Genomic DNA, 18,122 nt, shown 5'->3' with positions numbered 1-18,122 from the left:
TGGGGGGCCGTGCACTCCACACCAAATTCCATTTTTCTTATTAAACAACCACCATCCAGACGGATGGCAGGGGACACACAGCCAGTGTGTGCCTGACGAGGGCTCTGCACCCATCTCTGCACCCCCAGGGTTCCATCCCTCACACTGTGCTTTGGGGAACCCGCGTTCTCTGGGTCAAGGCCCCACCGTGTGAATGTGACGGGGGGGGGGGGCAGGAAACCCCAGGCCTCTTTGTGCCACATCCAGGACGACAGAGCCTCCTCCAGGAAGAAGGCCCGTGTCTCCTGCAGCGCCCAGCAAGGCTTCGGGATTGGGGCCCCTCTGTCTGGTGATCACATGCAAGGGGGGACAGGGGCAGCCGGCTGTGTTTTTCAAAGGCTGGAGAAGTGCCCCTCTTAGGGAAGTGTGGAGCCCCGGAGGGGCTCTGCCCAGGCATGGCTGCCCAACCCCAGTCCACTGCGGGGGGGGGGGGGGGGCACGGAGGGTGGCCTGGGCCATCTGCGCCTCCAGGAAGGCTCAGGTTAAGGTCCCGAACCGAAGCCACTGGGAGCCAGGGTGCGGCTGAGGGAGGCAGGCTTGTGCGCTCTTGCTGTAAGTGGAAGCTAACGGTGATCTGTGCCTCGCACCCGCCCCACCGCACAGGGTCGTCCCTCAGGGAAACAGCAGATGTTCCAGAGCTGCTCACGCGCAGACCTGCCACTCAACGGCAGTTCCCGAGTCTCCCTGGGGACTGAGCAGGGCTGCGGGAACAGCACTCCCTCGTGGGAGAGGCTGCTGGCAGGCATCTCCACCTCAGCCACCGCCTCCGGGGCTTTTGTGCCTCGTGGTGTGGTGTCGGAGCCTGACGGCGTCGTTCTTTCAGCAAAGATGTGCCCTCGGTCTGTGCGGGGCCTGCCGCGCTCACCCTTGCTTGCCCTGCGACTCTGCCCCTCCACCCGCCTGGAAGATGCTTCTTTCTCACTCCTGTTCAGTGATCTGGTCGTGTGTGCCTGGTGGTGGTTTCGTAGCTTCTCTGACCTGTGCGTTTATCATTTCCATCAAATTAGAACTTTTGGACATTATTTCTCAGTATTTTTTCTGCCACTGCCCCTTCCTGGGACGTGGCGCACAGTGTGTCTGTCGGGCGCCCTGTGCGGCTTCGGTTCTGAAAGTGCCTCGGGCTCTGCTCCTGCACCTGCGAGGACGCTCCTGTCCCCGTGTCCACCAGTCCGAAGTCTGTGCCGTAGCTGCCCCGTTTCCTCTTAAAGTCATGTGGTTTTCATAGTTTTCATATTTCTCTCGTTTGCAACCGTGTCGTCTTGTAAATCCCTTTATTCACAGTAGCGGTTCTGACGTCCTTATCTACTAGTTCCCGATTTTCTCCTGCCTCTGATTCTGTTCTCGTGACCCTTTTTCCCTCCCAGCTGTGGCTCGCACGTCTGCAGATCCTGACGGGACGCCGGCCACCGTGGGCTGTTGGTGAGGGTGTGGACGCTGTGTGCTTCTCGGTGCTGAATTCTTTCCTGCCGAGCAGCTCCCTACTCACGAGTCTCGTCGCACCGGGCGGGTCTGAACTAGCCTTAGAGGCAGGGCTGGTCTAGCCTCCCTCGGGCCTGGGCCTCGTGGGGTCTCTGCTGTGTGCCTGGCTTTCCCCTGGGTCTCCACCCGCCTCCTTCCACGTGCCTGGGACTCTGTGGCTGGCAGACTTGAGGGCACCCAGGCCATCCCTGCAACTACTGGTCTATGCCCTTCTTTTCCGGCACAGTTCCAGCCAGCCACCTCGACCCCCCCCAGCGTCAGGTCTGCCCTCTGAGGGTTCCTTCCCTGGGCCAAGGTCCACTAATTGCCCCTAGGGAGAGCAGAGGCTGGTGTGGGTCTGTGTGGTCGCCCAGGGTCAAGCTTCACCTGCTCTGTCTCCCGTCCAGCTACAGCACTGCTCCCTCCTTCCAGGCCCTCGAGCCTTGAGAAGCCAGTTGCCCTGGATGCAAAGTCGGAGTGTTCCTGGAACCACTGAGTATTGAGGCAGGATGATCATGGCCTCGGGCCGCAGAGGCTGGCCCCACTTTTCAGGGATGAAGGGGCAGTGTCAGATTTGGCACGCCAGCTACCGATGGCTCTGCCTGAGTCTTGAGAAACTCCCAAGGTCATCCCTGCTGGGCTCTCCTCAGGGGAACAGGAAGGAAGGGTGTGCCCAAGCGTGTCCTTGGATTATTCCAGGGAAGCCGACAGGATGGAGCTGCTGGAGGAGACAGAGGGGCACCTTGGACAGGGTCTCTGGGGCTCTCCTCTGTCCCCGTCCTCACTGTTGGGTGTTCGCAGATGGAATTCGGGGAGGCCCGGCGCGTGGGCGGGCAGCGGGCACGTGGTTCTGCTCAGTTCTCAGAGGAGCCAGACAGACCCCGTGGCTGCGCCCTGTCCCCCTCCAGATGGTACCTGCTGTGCAGAACCACATGACCGCCCTGCTCGCCCAGCTGGACTGTTTCAAAGAGGTGAGTGGGCGACCCCGCATCTGGGCCACCCCAGAACGTGGCAAAAATGCCACATGTGCCATGCCCTCCACTCTCAGACTGGAGGCGTGGCAATCCACGGACCACTTTCCCCTTGTTTCCCCAGTCTAAATGCTTACGTGATCTTACCTTCTAATTCATCCTGGGACACGAGAGACCGCCAGAGCCCTGTGAGCCTGCACGTCACTCCACTGGGGTGTCCTGGACCCCCTTGGGGAGCTTCTTGAAGGTCTATCAGGAAGCCCCTGGCGCTGCTAAGTCTGTCTGTCCTCCCTCAAGGGTTTCTCAAACCCATCTTCAGATTTCAGTTCAGGTTTCAGCAATTCCCATCTGCTTTTCGCCTGGTACTTTTAGGACTGTGCTCCCTGACCACAGGGCGCGGAGAATGAGTGTTCTCTGCCGGTGAGTGTCCTTTCCGGTGAGTGACTTTGGGCCTGGGTTTCTGTGGGGTCTCAGCAAGGCCGCGAGGGGCCAGGGGTGAGCCCGTGTCTCGGTATGTGTGCAGGCTGGACCCGTTGCGCCTTGAGAGGTTGGCCCCGGGCTGCGCTGCTGCTGGGTCTTCAGTGGTGACAGTGGCCGTGTCTCCGGGCAGTACGGGGTCGGAGTGAGGGTTTGCCCAGATGGACCCTTCGTGGCTAGACGTGGGTGCTGGTGGCCAGCAGTGCGAGGGGCTCTGAGGGGCAGATACGAGGGTTCCCCACATGCCCAGTGCCCCACCCAGCATAAGAGAATGGAATTTGGGAACGCACCCCACTGTGGGCTGTCGGGAAAGGAGGCAGGCTCAATGTCCCAGTTGTAATCGAGCCGTACAGAGCAGTGGAGGGAGCTTCTGCCGCTGTACCCCCCACAGCCCCAGAGAGCTGCACCAAGACCGCCAGCCCCTCAGTGTCTTGAAAGGGGTCCAGATGGAGCAGACCACCAATCGACCCCACGTAAATCGTGCAAACTTTCGTCAGAAGGTGCAGAGAGCTGCCAGACGGCCAAGACTCCTGAGAGGAGGAGGCACAGCCAAGCTTCAGGGACACTTGCCCCTCCGGTCACTTGCTGACGCAGCTGGGAGAAGCTGGGGAGCTGAGCAGAGTGTCAGAGTGCCGCTGGCCCGGGGAGGCCAGTGCTGGGAGGCCAGGCCCCCCTGGGGAGGAGGCACAGGGATGCGGCTCGCGGCCAACCCCGGGGAGGAGCCCCACATGCCCAGAGCAGCCCGCCAGCTGGGACCACAGCCCAGGGCCCCGCCTGTGAGAGAGACTGCGGCCCAGGGGCTGTTAACGTGCAGACAGTGAAGAATGAGAAATCATTATTTGGGGGCTCACAACCAAGAACACTAGTTTTCCAAATTAATCCTGGGAGAGCCATGAATCCACACATCTCACGTCACACCTCATAAAATGCCGTCGTAATCCATAAAACTGACATGACCCATCAAAAGCACGGTTCCTCCTGCCAGACCCTCATTAGGTTGGCGTCTGTGACCTCACATTCCTCCCCGATCCCCAGGATCAGGACCCGGCTGTAATGAAAATTCAGGAATTAAGGGGCTGGGCAGGAGCAAAGGAGAGCAGAGGCAGACCGGCTCCCGGAGTCTATGGGCCGTCTGGGGAGTAGAGCCCGGGCGCCGGGAGGTCTGACCTCGACACCCCACACTGGGCATCCCACAGCGAGGCCGCGTCGCCACACCTGTCCAGTCACCTGCGCGAGGAGACGGCCTGCCCTGCTTGGCAAACGGCCGTGGGCTTGTGAAGGTCACACCTGCTGCAGGAATAATCCGTTTGGTCACGTGTGTGGACGAACTCTGGCTTTTCTCCTCTCGCCTCAGGGGCGATTTTGTGGTGTTCCGGTTTCATCTTTTTCTCAAAGTCCCTCCGGAAGCAGGTCTGTCTGGCCGCTGCCCGGCTCACCGGGTCCCACTCGCATCTTGGCTTCTCCTTGCGTGCGGCAGCTCGTGAACACTGCCACTGCTTCAGCTCCTGCCCCGTCCTGGGGCTGCCTCCTCCCTCCGCGGGACTTGCCCAGGGTCAGTTCCTGGGCAGGAGCAGAGGGCCGGCTGCCAGCAGCCCCACCACAGCCAGACCTGCGACCTTTGACGTCTGTATCGCCGTAGCCCCGGAGTAAACAGCGGGCCTCGGGACACACAGCACAGCACTAGTTGTGAAGATTTCAGAAACTGGTAACTCGGAACTTCATGGAAAGCAGACGTCTCCCCTTCTAAAGATACTGTCGGGGAAGCACCTGGCGTGAGAGGACGGCACCATACGCACCTCTGACAGGCCACGCCCAGTCCAGCAGGCGCGCCGGACGTCCCCGCAAGCTGCGCTCCGTCCCAGATGCGGGGCAGCACGCCGAGCTCCACGGCTCGCGCACCACTGGGTGGGTCTCGGGACCCAGAGCCGGGAGACAGTGGAGGCAGGAGTTTTGTGCCCACCAAGTTCAGGAACAGGCAGAGTGACAGGCGGCAGAGGTCAGTTCACAGGTCATAGGGTGGGGGTTGGGGACTAACAACGCAGGCACCAGGGGACCGTGAGGTGGAACCTTCTGGAATTTATCGTGATTTACAGGAGAGTCAGCATCTGTCAAAAGCCATTGAACCATACGCGTAAGGTGGGTGCCTTTTTCATGTATTTCAATGAAACTGACTTAAAAAGTAAGAATGCAGATTTGCCAGAATGCATGGTTCTTGCTGCTTCCTCGCCGCCTGTGCCTGACGGTTCCCGAGCCCATGCTGCTCTGGGGGCACCTGTTCATGCGTGGGGAAGCTGCCTCCCCAGGGCGTTGGGGCCTCCTTGGAGACCTCCCTCACAGAAGCCTCCCCCTTGGGTGCATGTGGGCTCTGGGCCGTGCCGCCTGCGGTCTCAGAGGGCCTGGTGTGGGTGGGCAGGGCAGGGGCGCAGCAGGAGCATCCTCACCCTCCAGGGCCCAATGACAGAGTCATAACCAGGCCAGAGATGTTATTTTTAAGTCACTAAAACAATTTACAAAAATGTGCAGCTGCTAGAAGGAACCTTCCAGAAGTTCTGAAAGGTGGCTCTAGGCTGCAGCCCTCTGACGGCCAGCAGCTTGCTGGAAAACGGGCTGGGGGTGCAGGAAACCCCCAGGTTGTTGGCACTCCATCCACCTGGAGACTTCTTTGTGACCTTCGTTCTTAAGACCAAGATGCTGAGTCGTTTCTAGGGGTGAACCTTATGGGAAAACTGTCACCATCCGGCTCGTCCATAGACGAGCCCAGCAGGACTTGGACACAGGGCAGGCCCATTTGGGCTTCCTGGACCGTGTGTCACCCCAGACCCTGCAGCTGAACCAGCCGGGGCTGCTCGAGGCCTCTGAGGAGGGACAGTGGCCAGCCCTGTCTTACGGTGCCTAGAAAATGCAGGAGGTTGGCTCCACGAAGCCGCACCTAAGGGGAGGTCAGCCACGCCTATCCCAGCAGACGCCCAGGTCGGCCTCATGCATGGCCACTGTGGATGTGTCTGGGGGGCTGCTGGATGTGGAGGGCAGGGCAGCCAGATAGGTGCCCCCGACCCCTAACTTCCAGTGGGCAGGCAAGCGCCTCGTCCACCTCCCACATGATGGGCACAGGTGCCCGGGGCTGCCCCAGACCTGTACCTGTTGACAGTCCCCAAACACCAACTACAGGATCAAATCGCACAAAGCAGCCAGCTCCCAGTTCTGCGGGGAGGAATCGGGCAGCCTGAGAGGCCGGAACTGAGGTGTCCGCAGGCTCGGTCCCGCTCAGGGCTCTAGCAAGAACCCGCCTGCGAGATCAGCTGAGGCGTGGACGCGCGCGGGGCCAGTCTGCGGAGAGTCAGGCACGCAGCCTGTGGAGGGACGGGCCCAGCCCTCAGGCACCTCAAGAATCGGCACAGGCACCGTGTGCGCTTCTCAGAGGGCCGGCCCTCCAGGTGTCGCTCCCCCTACGCCAGCGCTACAGCCGCCACATCCCGTGCAGAGTCCGTCCGGGTGTGGGCCTCAGCGAGCTCCGTCCCCTCCAGGTGGTCCTCATCATCAGCGGGAACCTGAGCTTCCTCAACTGGCTGACCATGGTGCCCAGCATGGCCTGCTTCGACGACGCCACTCTGGGGTTCTTGTTTCCCTCCGGGCCTGGTGGCCTTAAGGACCGAGTCCTGAAGCTGCAGGAGGAGACCGCCCGAGGGGCCCAGCCCACCCTGAGATGCGGTGAGTGGACAGTGAGTTTCCACATCAGCCTCGGAGTCGCGGCTTGGGAGTAAGGGGCTGGCGAGGATCTAGGCCCAAGAGCAGAGCTCACCCCACCGCCCCCGTCTGCCCCCTACCAGGCTGCATGGTGCGGCGGGCAGTGCACGTGGCACTGGGCGTCCTGGTGGCCTGGCTCAGTGTCCCTGTGGTCATCAACCTGCTGAGTCCCACGCAGGTCATGAACACCTCCTTCAACCCGCTCAGGATCGTCAACACATATGGAGCCTTCGGAAGGTATGGGTGCAGCCGCCCCTTGCCCTGTCCATTCTGTGCACCTGGGACCCAGGGGGACAGCCCCTCACCCTGGTCCACTCGGAAAGGAAGCTAGGGTGCAGAGGCACAGCGGCCACCTTCGTGTGCCTAGAGCCCCCTGCCCCGGTCTCCCCACAGCATCACCAAGGAGCGCACAGAGGTCATCCTGCAGGGCACAGCCAGCCCCAACGCCAGCTCACCAGATGCCGTGTGGGAGGACTATGAATTCAAGTGCAAGCCGGGTGACCCAGGGCGGCGGCCATGCCTCATCTCCCCCTACCACCACCGCCTGGACTGGCTGATGTGGTTCGCGGCCTTCCAGGTAAGGGCCTCTCCTGCTCCTCCCCTCCCGGGTGTGTTCCCAAGGCTGTGGCCACCTCAGTGGGGGCGCCCAAAGTGTGGCTGGTGGGGGTGAGGTCACTGCCTCATGCGACACCCCCCTTCCCCGGCCTCCTGGACGCGGGACAGGAGGCATCTTCGCCCCTCCGGCGCCGCACCCCAGGACAGCAGGCCGGGTGCAGTGCGTGGCACCCAGGGCAGAATCCCAACCCCCCTGGGCCACATCCTCCTCCCGGGTCTTTTCCTTGGTGGTTTTGAGCGCACAGGCTCCGCCTCTGCGTCTGGAGAGCAGTGAGCGCCCCCCCCCCACCGGGGTGTCTCCACATTGCCCAGACACCCTTGCACAAAGGTCTGTGGGTACAGAGGGCCAAGGTTGTCCCCACCAGCTCCTCTGAGCCCTTCCACCAGAGATGACAAGACAGGCTTGGCAGGGCTGTCCCTGTCCCATCTGTCTGTGAAGACCGTCACTCAACGTGAGACCCCAGGGCTAGCAGCTGACAACACTGAGAGGCCAGCACCTGCTCCCCCCAAGAACAGGACGGTGCTGCGGAGCCCACCCCACAGAGGAACCATCGACAGACACCTGCCCAACAGGCCCAAGCAGGGAGCAAGTGTGCGCCCACCATCCAGGAGAGGCTAACCCCCCCCACCCCATCTGAGGGTGACCAGGCGGGGAGTTGAGGGCCCCGGGGCCACAGCTGGGCGGCCTCATCCTGAGGGCTCCCTGCATCCCTGGCTCTGTGCCTGGAGCCAGCACCCTCTCCCTTTCTCACACCCAGACCTACGAGCACAACGAGTGGATCATCCACCTGGCAGGCAAGCTCCTGGCCAACGACGCCACGGCTCTGTCCCTACTGGCCCTCAACCCTTTCAAGGACAGGGCACCTCCCAGGTAGGACTCCCCTCCTGGACGGGACCCCCGTCCAGTGCAGCCTCTCAGGGCTTCTCCTACAGATGCACCCTCAGCCATGCTCAGAACCACAGGAAACGTGCCTGGGTGCAAAGATCCCCAGGCTCTGGGCCAGCCCCTTTCTTGCGTACTCCTGGCCTGCTTAAGGGGTGGGGGCGACCCCTTTAGTGCCAATGGGTTCCGGAGCTGAGTGGCCCTTTTCCAGACGTCACCTGGGCCCCCACGGTCCCCGTGGCAGGGCCTGGCAGCGTCCTCCTCTGGGGAGCGGCACCTCAGCAGGCAGAGGGACAGGCCACCCGACGTGGGGTCTCCCTTGCAGGTGGGTCCGGGGAGAGCACTACAGGTACAAGTTCAGCCGCCCTGGGGGCCAGCATGCTGCCGCGGGCAAGTGGTGGGTCCGCAAGAGGATCGGCCCCTACTTCCCCCCGCTCAGCCTCCGAGACCTAAAGGACTACTTCCGGTCACGGGAGTGGCCGTACCCGGAACTAGAGTAGAAGTGGCCCCAGTGCGCGGAGGAATAAAGCTGGAAGGCCTGGCTATTTGAGTGAAGTCTCATGTGCCCAGCACCGCTGCCCTGCTCCCAGACCTGGAAAGCCGGCTCAGAGAGGAGAGGGTCCCTGAGCCAGCGTGTCTCCTCCTTTCATACATAAAGCACCTGACCCTGGCCCCGCTGTGTCCACCAGCACCCAGGTAGGCCCTTACGCCCGGGCAGCTGAACCCCATCACACATCTGGTGTGGCCACAAGGAAGCTGCCGCTCCCTGCCTGTGCTCTTAGCCCCCCGTGGCTGTCCCCCCATGTCCAGGATAGGCCTGGGAAAGGGAGAAGCCAAGGTTCCCGGTCCTCCCCACCCCCTTCTCAGAACCTTCGTGCCTCCTCAAGGTCCAGCGTCCAGAGGCATGGACAGAAACCCTTTGTTCCTCGTCCCCCTACTCCGTGACCTGCAGAGGGGGCTCAGCTGGGGACATGAGAGCCGTCAGCCCTGGCCCGGGCCCTGGGAGTGCCCACAGCAGCAGTTCTGACTAGATTATTCTTTGCTTGGCAGTCCTTCTGGGGCCCTCTGCCATTTGAAGTGGGGTGTGGCCCCAAATCTTTACTGCCTGATGTTAGCTGTGAGCAAACAGAACCCCCACCCGAGGGGTGGTATTCTTGCTGCACCCCCAGCCAAGCACTGGGTGGCACAGCCCCCTGCCCCGGTCACCAGGCAGCCCTCCCCTCTTCCGCAGCCTAGCAGGAGCCGCCACCCACCCCTTCCTCCCTTCCCCCCCCAACAGTCCAGAGGGCCTGGCTGCACCAGGGAGGGTCCCGGCGGGAACGAGGTGGTTCAGGCAGGAGGCCCGGCCGAGGTGGGCACAAGCGTGGTCTGTGTGGAACACCCGCCCCTGACAGCCCGCCTGGGGGGCCAGCCAGTCCAGGTGCCAACAGAGAGGCCGTGTTCCTGCTCGCAGGAAAACAGGCTCCCTGTGTCTGTCTCAGAACAGACGCGGCCTCAGATGAGGAGCCTGGAGCCAGCAAGTCTGCCCGCGGCAGCCGCATGGAGCTGACCACCAGCCTGCCATGGCCTGGGCAGCCCTTCCTGGGGGGCTGTCCCGGGAGCTGTGCCGCTGGGTGGGGGCACCAGAGTGGGTAGGGGGCCGAAGGAGCTTACAGCTTGGCTTGGTGGCCACCCTGCCAGCCCTTCTTGCTGCACTCTGGGCTCACTGCCACCCAGGGACTGAGAATTCCTACCTGGGGGCTCCTCTCCGGGCCTCAGTCCAGCTCTGCTCCCCACCCCCAGTCTCCCAGGACCCCCTAAGAGACAATGCTTAGGCCTCGGGGCATACCCGTCCTGGGACAAGACAAACATCTGCTCACCTTGGGGGCCACTGCAGGGACTCCAGGTCCAGGCACTGGGGCCTCTGACAGGAGAGACCCCATCAGACCTCCTCCCCCAGCCTCCACCCTTCCAGAGGCTAAGGGCCCCCCGGCCTCCATCCAGGAGTCAGCAGACAGAGCGTATCCTGAGGCCCACAGCCTCTGGACAGACCACATCCCTCCTCCACTCAAAACCCTCCCGTGGCTCCCCCACCTCACTGAGCACAAGCCTGGGGTCAGCAGGTCACCCCACAGGCCTACCAGGACACAGGGCCTCTGCGCTGGCAGCTCCTGCACCGACACCCACGCAGCTCACACCCCTGCAGGGCCCAAGCTGCTCGTGGCCACACACCAGGCCGGTGGGGGCTTGGCCTGGCCCCCGAGTGGCAAGAGGCCCCAGTACAGGCCTAGATTAAGCGTGCGCCTCGTGAAAGAAAAAGGCCCAGACCGTTTGCATCTGCTCTGCCCGACGCTGCCCTCTCTTGGAATCTGCTGTTTCTTGGTCAACACAGAGAAACCTCAGGAGCCGGGGGCTCAGGGACACAGGATGTGAGTCCACCCTTCCCCAGCCACCCAGGTGTGAGGGGCCACGGGACAGCTGTGTCCAGGTGGACCTAGTGCACTCTTTCCTCCCAGCTGGTAAGAAACAGACGAGGCAGAAGCCAGGGGTCAGGCGTAGATCAACACGCCAGAGACGCCGCCCTCACCTTCCAAGACCTAAGGGGGGGGCACCAAGGTTCAAGGGCGGGGCCTAACCCTGGGGACCAAGCCCTCTCGATCCAGCGGCTGTTCCAGGGGCCAGGTACAGCAGCCCACGCCACGTGTTAGGCAGGGTGTACGCAAGCCTTCACCCAACTGTGGGGCGTGAGAGTCTGCTCATTTGCTGAGAGGGTCCCCACTCAGAGCAGAGACCTACAGGGGCATCAAGTTCCTGGTGCGGCCCCCTCTCCCCCTGGGGCTCCTGGATCTGCACTGGGACGGCCCTATGCTGCACGGTCCCAGGCCGTCGGGGGCTGGCTACACGGGGTCCGCACGCCTCAGGGCCCAGAGGCTCTGCAGGAGGATGGGCACGGTGATGAATCCGAGAATGTCGCGGATTTCTGAAACTGGCCCAGGTGGGGCCTGGGGAACCCAAGCCGTTAGTACTCCTAACTGTTCGACTCGGTTTCTTCTGCCATGACTCAACGCTGTTCACCGCATGTCCCTGTAACTTCAGGAACTCCCCCTCTCTGGGGTGATGGCCCTTCTCCATTCCTGATGCTTATTTGGGCTTTCCTTTCTTATCTCCTTGTCAGTCTCAAAGCCCCAACACTGGGTTTTCCCGTCAGCTTTCCTGTTTCCTTCCTCCATGGTCCAGATGTTCGCTCTTTGCCATCTTGGGCTGAAAACTTCCATTTCTTTCTATTCCGCCTTCTGATCTCCAGGAAATGCGGCTAAAGACCCCCAGCTGCACCTGCAAGCTGTGCTGGACACTATGAGCCTTCTCTGAATCCTAGAAATGTTGATTTCCCGGTTACCTCATCAAAAAAAATAGAGGTGGGGATTTTAATTTCCAGACGAATGGATTTGGGGCTTTTACCTTCACTTTTATCACATACATTTGCCACCCCAAGCACCCTTAGGATTGACATCCCTTTTAGAAGTGAACAGGCTCCTGGGAAGGAGTCTGGGAACAGTCCTGAGGCAGCTGTTTGCCTCCCTCTGCCAAGAAGGTCCCCTGGGTCCATTCCCCACGGTGACCTCTCTGCCCTGTATCCACACAGTATAAAGATACCTTCCTCCTCGGGATGCAGTTTCAAACCCAGGGAGTAAAGTAGAACTCACATATCAGCAAAAAGACCCTTAAAACCCCTAAAGTAATCAATGAAATTGACAAGCCTTTAGCTTAGGTGACAGAGAAAGAAGATGCACGTAACTAAAATCAAAGTAAAGCAGAGGCATTACTACCGACCTTACGGAAATAAAAAGGGTTACAAGAGTGCTATGAGCAACAGTACACAGAAAAGTTAGATCACATCAGTGAAATGAACCACCAAAAGTGACTCAGGAAGGAACAAAAGTTGTAAAAGATCTATAACAAGAGACTACACGTACTCAAAAACCTCCCAATAAAGAAAACTACTGAACAAGACAGCTTCACTGCTGAATTCTACCAAGAATTTAATAGAACACCAGTCCTTCCCAAACTCTTCCAAAAAATTAGAAAAGGGAACACTTACTAATTCATCTCATGAGACCAGTTTTACATTGATGACAAAGCCAAAGACACCACTACCCCTTATGATTTTTGCATCCGTAAGCAAAAATCCTCAACACAATACTAGCAGAATAACAGCATGATAAGAGGATTACATGGCATGACCAAGCGACAGTGCTTAAGAAAATCAATCACTGCAGTGCACCACACCAGCAGAATGGTGGTGGGGGGGGGGGGTGGCGACAGCACACAGTCCTCTCAACTGATGCCCGAAAAGCATTTGACAAAATCCAACACCCTTCCACGAGGAAAGCCACTGGGGAAACTTCCTCAACATAATAAAAGCTAGTTAGCAAAAACCCAGAGCCAAGAGTGGAAGGGTGAAAGCTTTCCCCGAAGATCCAAACTAAGACCAGATGCCCACTGTCATTGATGCCACTCAGCACCACACTCAAATCCCAGCCAGAGCAGTCAGTCAAAAAAAAAAAAAAAAAACCACTTTAAAAAGAAGTACAACCACCTCTATTCACAGATGATGGGATCCACCAAAAGAAAAACACCCTCTAGAGCTAATAAACTAACTCAGCAGAGTTGCAGGTACAGAATCAACACCAAAAAAATCAGGTGTGCTTCTGTACACCAGCAATTAGCAGTCTAAAAAAGAAACTAAGGGAACAATTTCATTAATTGCATCCAACCAAAAAAAAAAAAAAACCTACCAAAAAACTTAACCAAGGAGGCGAAAGACCTGTACACTGAAAACTGTGTAACACCGCCGAAAAAATTCTAAAGACAACCTTCAAATCAGTGGAAAGCCACCCACAGCTGTAAACTCGTGACAACAGTGTTAAGATGACAGTACTACCCAAAGCAATCTACAAATGCAATGAAATCTCTATCGAAATTCCAACGGCCTTTTTTTGTAGAAATGGAAAAGACAACACTCAAATTCACACGGAACTGCAGACGGCCCCAAATAACAAAAACAATCTTTAAAAAGAAGTTGGAGAATTCATATGTCCTGATTTAAAAACTTACTACAAAGCTATGGTCATCAAAACAGTGTGGTCCTGGCATAACAACAAACACATGGAGAGGAATAAAATGGAAACCTAATAAACCCTCACACATATGGTCAAATGATATCTGACCAGGATGCCAACACTGGGTCCTCACCTCACACTGTATTCAAAAATTAGAATGAATGAAAGAGCTGAAACTATCAAAAGTCCCAGAAGAAAACATGGATTTAACAATGGATTCTCAGGACACCAACAGCAGGAGCAACAAAAGGAAAACCAGATAGATTGGACAACATCAAAATTTAAAACTTTTGTGCATCTAAGGACATTATCAGGAAAGTGAAAAGACAACCCATAGAGCAGGAGAAAATACCTGCAAGTTATATACGAGTCCAGTATCCAGGATATACAGAGAACTCGTACAGCCGAGCAACAAAAAAGACAAACCCCAATTCAAAAGGACTTGATCAGCCATTTCTCCAAAGACACACAAGTGGCCAAACAGCACATGAGAAGATGCTCGGCATCTTTAGTCACTACCAGACGCACATGAAAACCACACTGAGGCACTACTTTGCGTCCACTTGGCTGTGATGGTTTTAATCAACAATCACAAGCATCGCGAGGACGTGGATAAACCAGGAACTGTGTACACTGCAGGTGAGAGTGTAAATGGTGCAGCTGCTGTGGAAACAGTCTGGCAGCTCCTCAGAAAGTTAGACGTGGATGAACAACCACAAGATCCAGCAATTCCACTTCTCGGTATACGTATCCAAAAGAATTAAAAACAGGGACTCAAACAGACACTTGTGCATGAATGTTCATGGAGGCACAATTCACAGCGGCCAAAAGGTGAAAACAACCCAAATGTCCACCAACAGAGGACTACATACACTAAATGTGATCTCTCCATAAAATGGAACAGTCTTCAGGAGTAAAAAGGAATAAAATGTTGACACCTGCTAAAATATGGATAAACCTTGAAAGTATAACGCTCAGTAAAATAAGCCAGACATAAAAAATCACCTATTATATGGTTCTATTTATATGAAATATCTATAACAGGTAAGTCTGCAGAGACGGAAAGATTAGTGATTGCTAGAGGCTAGGGTGAGGGGAGAATGAAGAGTGACAGAATAACGGGTAGAGGGGTTCCTTCTGAGGGGATAAAACAGTTTAGAACTAGATAGAGGTGGTGTTTACAGAAATTGTGATACACTAACTGCCACCAACTGTTCCCTTTAAAACCATTAATTTTGTGATAATGTCAGTTTAACCTCCATTTTTAAAAATAAAACCAAGAAAAACCTCCTAAATGTCTCAAGACCCCAACTTCCCTGTCTCAGAGGCCAGGAGACCTCACACTGCCAAGATCTAGTGGGAATGCAGGGGGAGCCAAACACATACAGTACTGATCCCTTTTGTGTTAAGTGCTTAGGGCTAGATTCTCTTAAGGCCAATACATAAGGTGGTGCTTAGCCAGTGGGATAGAAAGTGGGTGTCCAGAGCCAACATATAGACTCTCTCTTACAGGTATGCAGCTACCAAATGGTCATGGAAAATTTGAATAAATAAAGGGAACCATGGTTACATGATGCATAAACCTTCTGCCATCTAGATGGCTTTCTGCCAAGGCTGCGTGCCCTGCCCTTACCTGGAATCAGCTCAACACCTAGCATAAATGGGGTTCTACCCCATCTCTCCAAGATATGTGGCCACCTTGCTCCACTGGGACTGACCTGGCTGGGTGGGCAGCAGGCTGTAGGGAAGAGGCACCTTGTCCTCATGACATGGGGACTCCCAAAAAGGCCTTTGCATAAAACCAGAACCCTTTCAGGGCCAAAACATTTGAGAACAAAACCAATGAAACCCAATCTGGTTCTTTGAAAATGCTGGTGAAAGGAATAAACTTCTAGCTACAGCGATCAAGGGAAAAGGACAGAAAATACAGATTATCAATATCAAGAATGAAGGCAGAGTCATCACTACAGGTCCTACAGACACTGAGAGGAAAATAAGAGAATATTATCAACTGTATCCTAATGGACTTGGAATACTAGATGAAATGAAAACAATTCCATGAAAGATCTAAGTTACTAAAACTGACTTATGAAAAAAAGAGAAAACCCAAGCAGTCCCATAATAATGAAAGGAACTGAATTCATGAATTAAAACCTCACAAAGAAGATTTCCGGCTGAGGTGACTGGTGTGTTCTATCCAACATTTAATGGAGAAATATCCTATGCAAACACTCATACACTGCTGGTCAGAATATAAAACGGTGCAATTGCTCCAGAAAAATCTGGCATTTCCGAAAACACTAAACATCTTCTACCATACGACCCAGCCATTCTAAGTATCTACCAAGAGAAATAAGAAAACAGACCTGTGAACAATGCTTTTAGCACATTTATTCAGACTAGCCAAAAACCAGGCAATAGCCCAAGGGTCCACCAGCAGAAGAGTGGATGAATCCATTGTGTTGCATCACCAGCAATAAATCGGAATTATTGATGCACATAACACATCTGAACCTCAGAAACATGCTGAGCTGATAACGAATCCAGAGACAAGAGAATATACACCAAAATGATTCCATTTATACAGAACTCTAAGGAGGAAAAAGTCTCAACTGCAGTGACAGAAAATAGGTCAGTGGTTACCTGGGGCCATCTTGGGGAGGGGTTGACTGGGAAGTAGAACAGGGAGTATTTGGGGGGCCGGAAACACTACATCTCAGTTGCATGGTAGGTAACACGGTATACACATTTGTCAAAAACCATCAAGCTGTACACTTAAGTAGATGCATTTAATGTAAATTGCAACCAGCTCTCCAAAGCTCTGATTTATAGGGTTTTTAACTTCCACGATCTAAATACTCCCACTGCATCTGATTTCAAGCGACCAACATGTCATCACTCAGCTCAGAGCTGAGAAGAGATACAGGATAGTGTAAGCCAGCATCTGCACGCTACCACTTGCACCTCGATCAAGTTGATTTTGAAAACAAAAGATGACAAAGAAACCCTGAAATATCCCCTACACCAGGCTAAAATACAGAATACTGGCAATGCCACGTGTTGACGAAGGCACAGAGCAATCGAAATGCATTTCGGACCCAGCAGCTCCCTCCCTCAGTGTGTACACCACGGACACGGATAGGCACCCTCGAGGAGGTCTACTCTAAGGGTCACAGCAGCACTGTTCGTAAGAGACAAAACTGCCAACACGTCACCGCCAAGAGTAAAACGGACAAATGAGTGTTCATGGGATACTTCCCAGCAAAGAGAATTGACAACCTACAACCACACGGCGGACGGCATGAATGTCACAGGTGTGCTGCTGAGCAAGAGGGGCCTGACGCACTGGGGGGCGCAGGCTGCATGACTAACTCTCACAGATGTGCAGAACACCACTGGGGGCTACACAGAGCCAGGCTTGTAATGGGGATGGACACCAGGGGCCACGAGGGGTCTGGCAGCGTTCTAGCTCTTGGCCTGATGGTTGTTGCACTATACTCACTTTGTAAAGTTTTTTGAGAGCACACGTTTTGTGGACTTTTTTGTATGAGTTCCAATTCACAATTAAAATCTTTTAAATAGAAAAACCTATGTTTTCATGGTCAAGCACGAGAGTCTACTTTGTTTCCGATATGTTTATCATAACGAGCACTAAGCTGGCTTGTCTTTTCACAGACACATCTAAGAAAGTATAAGCAAAATGGATGTCTGCGTCCACCGTGAGTCCTAATGTACTTACGTCCCCATCCTCTTGTGTGTCCTTGGCTTGTTGCCATCCCTCTCCACCCTCCATTTTCCACTCTTTCGAAGGGTTTTCTGTCCTCTTTTTAAGCTGCCATGGGGCCCCTTCCAGCCCACGAAAGGACTGGGAAAGCCTCACGTGCCCCCTCTCTCCACGCAAGGCCTCAGGCTCGTGGCTTGGATCTCCTGTGACTATGAACGTAGCTACCTAAAGTCAGCTTGAGATCAGAGGACTCGTGCAAACTTGACAAAGATTCACACTGAGAAGACTGGCAGGCCGCCCCATTCCCACCCACGTCTACCTGCAAGGACACCTTGGTTTAGGGCTGCAAGCCAGGAAAGCTGTGATGGGCAAAGCCAATGAGACAAGATGATGCCTCCTGTTGAGGGGCAAACGATGCCTTTGTCCTCAGGGAGGGTCGCTGGCGAGTCACCTCCCTGCGCTGGCTCTGGCGGGTGCTGCACCTGGGCCGTGGAGGGCACTCGGCGCCAGCCCTGCAGCTGCAGGCCTTTCTGTGGTGGGCACACATTTGCATCTCAATAACCCCTGATTAATATTTAAGGAGCCAGCTGTCTGTGCCACATGGAAAAGGAGGGGGGGGGGGAAACGCCTTGTTCCTTTAAGGGGTGGGCTCAAGGCTGTTCATCAAGTGGCCTTCATCTCCCCACTGGGTCTTCACACACACACAATTCTTCTCCATGAAAAAATATGAAGCGCCATTAGCGAGTTATCAGGGGCCGACTGTGTCTCCATCAATGCCCCTCAGTCCATTGTGGCCGTCGTGCAGCTGCAGGGCTGGCGCGGAGCAAGCTGCCTGGGCTCTGTCCCTCTGTCTGTCCGTTGTCACCGGGCACCGTGTCCAGCATGGCCTGTCACTACCCCGTCGAACGGAAGCGGACAGCATGTTCAGAGCTCATGCACTGCCCTGGGGGTCGAGCCAGCCAGCACCCCCGCCCAGCCCAGGGGGCCAGGGGCCCCACTGCTGTCCCCCAACGCCGGCACAGCCACCAGTGCAGAGAGTCCTCCCCTTGCCGGCCACCACCCCAAGCCGGGTCTTGGCTCAAAAGTCTGCCCCGGAGGCCTCCGCTGTACGT

At 56.0% G+C, this 18,122-nt stretch overlaps 1 protein-coding gene across 5 annotated transcripts in view; it reads left to right on the top strand.

Annotated features, from left to right (window-relative positions):
- LMF1 (lipase maturation factor 1) overlaps window positions 1–16,873 on the top strand; it is a 96,667-nt gene extending 79,794 nt beyond the window's left edge. For 4 of the 5 annotated variants that reach the window (XM_026485498.4, XM_048225081.2, XM_057314911.1 and 1 more), the window contains 5 exons: window positions 6,470–6,653; window positions 6,773–6,926; window positions 7,083–7,266; window positions 8,063–8,175; window positions 8,513–14,053. In XM_026485498.4, the coding sequence (XP_026341283.3) occupies window positions 6,470–6,653; window positions 6,773–6,926; window positions 7,083–7,266; window positions 8,063–8,175; window positions 8,513–8,687 (810 nt within the window). In that variant the 3' untranslated portion in view covers window positions 8,688–14,053. Of the gene's footprint in view, window positions 1–6,469; window positions 6,654–6,772; window positions 6,927–7,082; window positions 7,267–8,062; window positions 8,176–8,512; window positions 14,054–14,798 lie in introns of those variants that run through there. The other variant, XM_044379214.3, reaches the window with a different exon arrangement.
- Window positions 16,874–18,122: the final 1,249 nt, after the last annotated feature.

This window comes from Ursus arctos, unplaced genomic scaffold (genome assembly GCF_023065955.2).
Source record: "Ursus arctos isolate Adak ecotype North America unplaced genomic scaffold, UrsArc2.0 scaffold_2, whole genome shotgun sequence".
Taxonomy (NCBI): domain Eukaryota; kingdom Metazoa; phylum Chordata; class Mammalia; order Carnivora; family Ursidae; genus Ursus; species Ursus arctos.
This window is presented reverse-complemented; position numbering and strand designations above follow the sequence as displayed.